Raw genomic sequence first — 9,642 nt, forward strand, 5'->3', positions numbered from 1 at the left:
ATATAAGCCCATATTAATAGACTAAAATATTATTCTAATTATAATACAATCATCAGGACACAGCAAGGAATATAAAGATAATAGCTAGATATATTTAAAGTTTTATTATAATACACATATTTTATTTTTTTTCAAATATACTTGTTTCAAGTAATTCAAAATATCATTTTTCATAACAACTAAATATATACAATGAGTACTTTTCAATTGTTTATCATATCTTGATATAAACTTGCCCAGGAATGCACAAAGTGTAGCATTGTGCACGACTCAATTGATACATAATATGTATGTTGTGTATAGTTTAGAATAGTTAGATTAAAATGTAGCTTTTTTCATTTGTATTGAATTTAAAAAAGTACAAATGTCGGTCACCCAATGTCTTCCAACCTTATTTACAGTCGTTGCGATTAGTAATATGTAATTGTCACTAGAAAACACAAGTTTACACCGTCAACTAGTAGTCTTTGGGCTGAGTATGTATGTGAGTTTGTATAGTTTGGATGATTATAGCAATTGAAACACGACTATCGCCACGTGTCTGATTTTACAATTGGAAAGCACCCATTATCTTCTCAACAATTTCGTATGTTATACGGATGCATGTCAGACGGTGATACCATCGTATCACTGAACGAGCGCGTAATTAATTTTTACAAATTATTTCTTCTTTAAAAAATTGCAAAAATCAGTAACGGCCTTTTGATGATTCTGCTCTATACGAATCAATTTATTCAACGACCGGAGATGCCTAGCTTTAATTGTCCGCTTGTTAACTTGTCTTTGTATTTCATCTGCTGCCTTCATCATATGTGGTACTTTAAGAGCACGAGCCGTTTCTATAACATTTAACGCGATATCGTATATATTTTGGCTTTTTATCATTTCATTCAATTTGAAATAATTTAATTTTTTCTTCTCCTTTTTCGATAAATATGGTGTATTATTTACGTTTATATTCTGTTTATTTTTCGATACATTGGAGTCAATCTTCTCTTCGCCTATTGATAATTGAATAAAATCTTCATTTGGTTCAAATTCTTTTGATTTAACCGGTGGCATAGGTGCAGTATTTAACGGTATAATCTCAGAAACCTGCGTTAGAGGATTTTTTATTGTTATTGTTATATCATCATAATTGCGATTAGTTAATTTGTTTGTCTCAAACGAAGTATTCACATTTGGTTCGTTATTTAATATCTCGTTATTCTGTTGATTATCGATTACGAAGAAATTATCGGAGTTGATATTCGGCGAGATGCAAGGTATCGCGGATGAGGTATCTGCAGTAGAGGTACATATGAGGTTTTCTTGGTTTACTATGTGACGTATTTCTGGCTCCTGTTGCTTTTCTGGTACGTGACGTATTTCTAATTCCGGCTGTTGCGAATTTTTAAACTTCTTTTCCTCCAACTCGATGCGTTGTAATAATCCATGTATATTCTCGGATGTGTGAGGTACAAACAGTTGATTATAAAGCAGATTAAGTCTAAGATAAGTTGCAGTGTCCAATTTTTCATTCGTTTGATAAAGTCCTGATTTGAATCTTCTCATTATGTCTTGAAATGTACGTACATAAATATTCGGTTCAGGCTCGGTATTGGTAATCACAAGAAGTTTAGTTTGCAAACGAAATAAGTTTCGACGTAAGCGATTATACGTTCCTCTGGCTTTTTTATTGTGCCCATACTGCTTGTAATGATTTTTCATTTTGATTTTTTCGGAGAACACAGATGTTAAAATCAATCGCGGATGATCCAGTTCTCCTATGTAGTGGATATAATGTCTGAAACGCATTTTATTTAATTGTGCTTCTCTTGATTGCAGCACGTTCAACATCTTCATACAACTTACAGGTAGATCCACGTCTATCCCATAATCTTTTTCATCCTCTGGGAGATTAAGCCAATATTTCAATAAGTCATACAAAGGCTCTATGTAATCTTTCATTGCTATTAATTGTAATGATAGCATTTTGCGATGGGTATAACCTATATTCACTTCAAATTTTATATTTGCTTTCGCCAGCAATACTGTTAAAAAATTCGGAGCAGTCTGCTGCTCTATTAAATTTCTTACCATAGTAAAATCTTTTTTTGTTTGTGAGAAGAATGTATTAAGAGTAGTCAAGACCATCCGTGCATTCTTGTCATTTTTATTGGAAAAAATACCACAAGAATATATAAGCTTGAAAAATTTTATATGATCCACTTTGATTGGTTTGAAATTTGTTTTTACTGTGGGCCAAATAAAAGGAGATTTTAAGTCATCTTTCGTTTGCGAGATATGCTCAATTTCTTGTGAAATTGGTGAAATATAGAAATTAATATTTGACGATGTGTCTACATTTACAGAAAATTCGTCTTCAGTAGTTGTTTTTTGTTGTGTATCAATAATATATTGTGGAATCAATGTTTCGTTTTCTGTCTCAGACAACGAGAGATCGAGCTCAGAATCAGATTCAGGATAACTTGACACATGAAGACTTGATGAACGGTATATGGGTCCATCTGTGTAATTTGTGACAGCAGCTGGAGTGGGAAAATTCTCAGACCATCGATATTCCCTGCATGTAGACGATTCGTGACCACGCTTAGTACAATTACAGCAATATAACAATCTCGATGGTTTCATCACATTACCCGGATCCTGCGGCATGCTATTCATGTTGGTCGTTTGATGATACCGTCGCCAAAGATCGGGACATTGATTTTGCTCGTGTCCTACTGAATCACACATAGTACAGTAAAGAACGCGACAATATTCACAAATGTTACGAAATGTGTTCTGCGGCTTACCACATGTCAGACACATCTTCTGTGGACATCGAACCTCTACATGGCCCTTCATGCCGCACATGTAACAAGATGGTAGTCTAAGTGGTGTTGGACAATCATACCGCCGATGGCCATCCTGCTGGCAGTTAGTGCATTTGACATTCCAGAATCTAAAACGTCTGCTAGGGGGACATGGCATTAAATCTTCATCCAGAATTGTCCACATTCGTGGATCCTTCGACATGCTTTGTTGCAACTCTCTAATATCGAAGTTTTCTTGACCGCGACTCAAATTATAATAATTTTTCATTTCTTCCGACATTGGCTCGAAAAACTCATTCGATATGTTTCTTTTCTCCTCAATATTGTTGGATTGTGACACAACATTTTGATTATTCTGCTGACTGGTGCATTGTCGCTTCTGTTTAGATTGATCATCAATCTCATTGTTGCATCGTCTCTTTCGATCAATTACTGGATTGTATGGCTCTATTACTGAACTTTTGTTTTGTTCTAAATGCGTAAAATATATATTATTACTTTTGTCAATATTTCGTTGCATTATTTGCAATTTTTTTCTTGATGTCACAGATATTTCTTGCTGAAGATTAGCATTTTTATTATTTCCTTTCAACGGTAAAATTTTTTTAGAATTTTGACTTGTATTTTCTGTCGATTTACTTCGTTGTTTTATCTCTGTATTTTTGGACAATTGTTTAATTTCACTTATGCTTTGAGCACCTCTTTGAATTGTTGTGCAATTCAACACAATATCTTCTATGATATCCTGTGTACCCATTGATATCTGGATACTTTTACTAGAATTTACAGTATCCTTATTATATGATTTAGAAGTAGTCTTGTTTTTGGAAGATGTATCTTGAAGATTACTCTGTGAAACTTCTAATTCGCAATTTTTTAATGGGGACGCTTTTAAATATGTCTTTAATGAAGCATCATTCCGATTTTTTAAAATCAAATCATTATTTATCCTAGAATTTGAACCATTTTCTTCATCAGAATCTTGCAAGTCTATAAGTGGTGGTTCTGGTTTCGGTGGAACAGGTACTTCAAATATGGATTCTTCAGAATCAGAACTGTCTTCCTCTTTATCCATTTGTTCAGTTAAAAGCAAACGTACCTTTTGTTTTATGTCTTTTGAAACAACATTATATTTTGAATATTCCATATTATTATCATTTTTATCAGGACTTTCTTTACATGCAGTTTTTGCATGTTTGGAAGATTTGTGTTTCTTGGAAGAATTTTCTTTCTTCTCTTTTTCTTGTACGACTGAAGGCTCTTCTGAACTCGTATTGCCATGTGCAGAATTCATTTCTCTACTCGACATAGTCTCAACTTGAACAAATTCTGACTGATGTGTAGAGGGCATCTTCTGAGAATCTGCTGAATATCATATACTTATATTATTGTATATCGATATTTTTGTAATGAAATTCTCTTTTAGAGCATTCAAATCATGTTTTATCGACATTTTGGACTTATTTTTAATTTTACTAGATTTACCTCCAGTTATCTTAGATGTCGAAGATTGTTCCAAATATTGTTCCCCTGATTCATATTGTATCTTTTTTGATTCAACATTCGTCTCAGTAGGCATGTTATCAAATTTGATTGTCCTCGAACTATCCGTGGTTTCTGATTCACCCTCGATATTCGATTCATAATAGATTTCTGCATACAGTCGAGCCTGTAACTCGCTATCATTAAAATTGTCGGTGTTGTAATAATCTGTAACATAAAAAAATAATTATTCACATTGTCGTTGCAAATAAATAATGTAACAAATCATAACTTTTAACAATTAAATTGTGATGAGATTTTTAACAATTGTTAGTTATTCACCGTCGAATGAATTGTTCTTTTCAATGTTGCCTGACATGATGCCTGTGAGTGTTTCTTATATTAATCCTGGAATAATTGAAACTTTTGAATGTAAGCGATTGAAAAATACGTGCCATTGAAAAATAACAAAAAAATTTGCAGCGAACAAAGATAATACTCGCAAGAATTGTGCACGTGGGTAGCAATATATCTCTTATAATCTTTATGTTCTTTGGTCTTTCGTTATAACCTATCTACAATAAAGCGAGGCAACATTTCCTGTGATATAGGTATAGCAACTGACGTGATTAAAAATTCCTAGGATGCATTCCACTCAACGCATTGAGCGCTCGCTGCTATTCTTCCAGATCTAAAATGCTAATTGGATGATCTAAAAGAATACACTAATAACAGCGAAATAACTCACTCAACTGTTGAGTCCGCTAAACGCAGTCAATCTGTATGCCCAGGGCCCCTATTCTTAAAAAGTATTGCATACGAAAACCTAAGGAAATGCTATAGTATATGTAACGCATACTATATTTCCTTAGTTTTTCGTATGCGATTCTTTTCAAAAATAGAGGTCCCAGATCCTCACAGCGCTTTGACCGAACGTTGATTGGTGAAAAACAATGGGGATAAATTTTACTCTCACATCAACTTTTCACCAATCAGCGCTTGGTGTCAAAGTTCTGATTAGTGACAGGGGTAAAAGTTACCTCACCTGTTTTTCAATTAACGTTCAATGTCAAAATGCTGTTGTCTGTATGAGGATTCAGAATAATATTTCATGGTACAACAAACTTTTTAAGTGTATTGCCCAGCAAACGAGAATGGATAAAAATGGATTGAAATTTTTTTCTATCCGAATGCGTATTTTAAATCGTATATAGTCGAATATTTTTTTTTGGATTTAATTGGATTCAATTGGATTTAATTCGATTCAATTGGATGTAATTGGATTGAAAAACTGCATTTCCTATTCAAAATTTTGAATTGAGTATTCACAATTATGTGTGTTGTGCACAGAAAAAAGCTAATATTATTTTTAGATTGAAAAGCATAGAGTTATGCTCCATGCAATTCCTATGAATAAAAATGAATAAAAATGCATTCAGGATTGAAAAGCATTCATTTTAACATTCGTGAATCAATATTTCTGAAAATCTGAATCTATTTCAATTCATTTCAATCCATACTCGTTTGTTGAGTGATTGATTGCAAAAATCCGAGAATCTCTCTGTTCTGCAGTTAATCAAAAGATTTGAAAAGCCTTGTCGTACGATATAAAAAATTAGCCTAGTAAGAATTAGCTTAGTAAGAATTAATCAATCACAGTCGAATGAGTAGAGAATAATTAATTATGATTGGTCAATTCTTATAGATGATGATGTAAGTTACCAGACTACAATCAGTATAATTTAGTACATAATCCTTAAGACCAATTAATGCACCAACTTACCAATAATTGCACCAACTTACTTTTGTTTTAAGTGAGGCTTAAAACTCTTTCTGTCTCTTTTTGGTTTTAAAACAAAACAGATAGAGTTTTAAGTCTCACTGAAAATCAAAGTGATGCAACCTAAGACTGTCAAATAAAGTTTTAAGCATCTTAAGACGCTAATATGGTTTTCTGATTGGTTCATGACATCTTAAGACAGTAAAATATAAAAATTGGCTATAATACTGACCTGTGACTGTGACTTTTATCATGTTAAGATTGTTATGAGATGGTTTTAAATGTATGACGCTAACTATGAATACTGGTCATAATGAAGATAAATGAAATATCGAATTTTGTTTAGAGCAGCGTAATTAATATACTTTGATGATAAATTCATTCTGCGAATGAGTTTATCATCAAGATGATAAATCATCAAGAAGATTAATTACGTTCAAACCATGGCTTGAATTGAGATTTTTAATACCTATCTTAAAATCATCTTATCTCTTAAAAATAATATAGAATAAATCTTCGGTTAAAAAAAGATTAATTAATCACGAGTGTAACATAAGAACATAGCTCTTATATTGCACAAGAATAAAATAGAATTTCTTATTTTTTTTAATATTAGAGTTACCGATTGATTTGCATATATTTTATATAAATTCTCTAGATCTAGCTGCAAATAGCATCGCAAAATCGTTTACAAAAATTTCTGACTATATATTGCTCGATAAATTAATTATTGGATAATACTATCTGAGTCTCTTTTTGTATCTTGTAGATAATTATGCGGGGTCTACAGTATGGTTGCAAACTCATTTTAAAGTCGTAAAAGCGGTTGCGATAGTCAATCAGAAGTCGTAACATTAACTAGGTTGCATTCAAAAACTCATTTAGGAACTTTGCTCGGATGCATCTAAGTATCATTTTATTTTTATTGTCACTGAAACAAAAGTCAAACAAAGATAAAATGATACAGGACACTCGAGTAAAGTTCTTGAACGAGCTCTTCTCTGATTGACTCTTCTGATTGGCAATTTTATTCTTGTGGCTTTAAAATGAGTTTGCGATCAATTTCTGTGTAAAAATTGAATAATTTGTATGTGATTTATAAGAAATTATAAATAATGTGATAATTATATTAAAATTTAAATTGAAAGATTGTACAATAAAATAACAATTTTAATAACGTTAAATTTCAATTCTGTTTTGCGTAGTTACTTAATGTGTAATAAATCATTGCAACAAATATAATATGAAGTAGTGCAGCAAAAAATCAGAGTTTGAAAAAGTTGAACTCTTTAGTTTATCCTACGTTTATTTAAAAAGTCTTATTGACCTTAAACTTCTCTTATTTATGCAATCAATTAATTTATTAACCCGTATCTTGCCTCGATAGAGCTAATTATTGATATATTATAGGATATTATCCTTGAGTATTTTTTTCCGAAAATCGGAATTTGAAATAATTTTGAAGAAATTTTGCAGACAAACAAATTGGACGAACAGACAGACAGAAACATTACAATATGGACGAACTAATATCTTGAAATTATGAAATATCATAATTTATTATGTTGTATTATTTAATAATGCATGGAGAAAACAACCAGGTATTTAAAGAACATGAGACTTAATTAAAAAAATTTTTTTTTATTGTAATGTTTCATCCATTGAAATATTCTTCGTTAATTTTTTCGTGCATTTGTATTATGCAAGTCTATGTACTTGAATATTGTCTTTCAATGCTAAATTCTATTTTTAAAGGAAACTCAGTAAGTGGTATACATCAACTACAGAATGTTGAATATCCTTTTGCGCATTCTTTACAACAACAGCATATGTTGCTTGCGTGTGAACCACAGCCATTATCATTCATCAACATCACACCAGATTCTCATTTCTTTCCATCTCGCTCGGTATCCATGATAGAACCTGCACCAGAACCATCAAGTAGTCAACTGCACAATCTGAGTTTCGAGAGGGATCAAAAGTTATTGGAAGTGGTTCAAGTCACAGAAAGCAATAAACATGAAGACAAAAAAAATCTTGAAAGTATTGAAAAGGATAAACAGAATTGGAAGGATAATAATCTAAAACTGTCGAACTTTGTAGCTAAACCTCACAATATCGCAGGGAAATTCAAAATAGGCATCACAGGTAAGATAAGTAAAAATTGTAAAAACCTAAAAAACTGAAGTTAGAAAAATTAAAATCGAAAATCTCAAGAGAATCAAAATTTATATAGAAGATAAGAAGTCGATATTCACAGTACATTCTTATTTTAAAACTATTTAAGTAATGTTTTAATTATATGGTAATATACGGCTCTGTGATTATTATATAATATATATTATATAATATATAATATATAAAGACTGTACTTAAGACGGTCTTAAATACAAGATGAAGACTGCGTTAATTCAAGATTGAAAAAAATTTCGATGCGTAGTTTGTAGAATGAGATATTATAAAATATAAATTCGTTTAGAAATATTTAAACAAATTTCTGTTTTGACCGAATAAAGGATTTCTCTTATCTTTTTAATTAGATTTAATCTCATCGATTCTTTATTGTATCATATTATTAAATATGAGAACTCACTATGAATACTGAATGAATATGTTCACTTTTGTAATTTTTGTTTCGAAATACACAATTAATTGACTCCAAGGTCTTATTACTAGTCGAATAAAATCTCTTAGAATTCTTAAGATATATCTAAAATAATCTTAAATAGAAGATTAAAATGTAAATAACGCTCTAAAAAAATTCCGAGTTTGAGGCTGCGATCGTTTTGGACATTGACGCGCTTTAAACACTTGAAATCATCATTTTATCTTTATCATTTATTAATTGTAAAATAAGAAAAACAAGTAAAAGATGAAAAACGTCCAAATCGACCGCAGCCAAAGTATCGCGATAACTTCACACCGCTTCGACGCCCTTCCACAGATTTGAATTAGTAACGAACGCGTCGCGACCGATATGGATCTGATTTTGAACCGCTCTGTGTTTTTCGCGATTGCTATCGTCCGATAGCGAATTTCTCGTACGTCAAGTATCGAAAACGTTTGCCATAATGTGTCGGAACATCATTATAATACGTCATGGGCGATCGAAGTCATCGCGATCTCAATCGTTGGAGATACGCTTTTTTAACCGTCGGAATCGATCGAAATCATACGCCATGTTACTTTTCGATAAGAACGCGAATTCATGACTATATATCGCCAGGTACATATTTCTTCTATGCGTTGCATATATATATACATATTTTTTTTTGCAAATTATGTTGATTATATTTTTTGAGATTATTGTTTCAAATCTCCAATGTTAATGCGTGAATACTTTCAGAATTCAATCGCGCGCGATTTATTATTTATTATATTATATCGTGTTATCTAAGTATTTTCCTGGAATTAAAGCGCTAAAAACATAGAAAACTTGAAAGATTGTTCGTTTCTGAAAATATTTTATTCGTGATGAAATTGTGTCCTAAAAACAACTTTAATCGAACTTTAATTAATTGATTGTTGATCAATTCAATTGGCGAATCAAAATTTCTAAAT

The 9,642-nt window shown here is 31.5% G+C and overlaps 1 protein-coding gene across 3 annotated transcripts; it reads right to left on the bottom strand.

Moving 5' to 3' along the window:
• Positions 1–240: 240 nt before the first annotated feature.
• Positions 241–4,898, bottom strand: LOC108690878. 3 transcript variants are annotated; one of them, XM_018198395.1, is made up of 4 exons: positions 4,801–4,898; positions 4,644–4,709; positions 4,305–4,529; positions 241–4,184 (listed from the first exon to the last, which is right to left on the bottom strand). In XM_018198395.1, exons 2-4 carry the CDS (start codon positions 4,678–4,680, stop codon positions 661–663), a joined length of 3,786 nt encoding a protein of 1,261 aa, XP_018053884.1. In that variant the 5' UTR covers positions 4,681–4,709; positions 4,801–4,898; the 3' UTR covers positions 241–660. The 3 variants fall into 3 exon arrangements, with proteins under 3 accessions (XP_018053884.1, XP_018053887.1, XP_018053885.1); XM_018198398.1 differs by having other exon boundaries at positions 241–2,723; positions 2,799–4,184; positions 4,644–4,898; XM_018198396.1 differs by having other exon boundaries at positions 241–2,726; positions 2,799–4,184; positions 4,644–4,898.
• Between the last annotated feature and the right edge of the window lie 4,744 nt (positions 4,899–9,642).

Source organism: Atta colombica, unplaced genomic scaffold, assembly GCF_001594045.1.
Source record: "Atta colombica isolate Treedump-2 unplaced genomic scaffold, Acol1.0 scaffold38, whole genome shotgun sequence".
NCBI classification, from domain to species: Eukaryota; Metazoa; Arthropoda; class Insecta; order Hymenoptera; family Formicidae; genus Atta; species Atta colombica.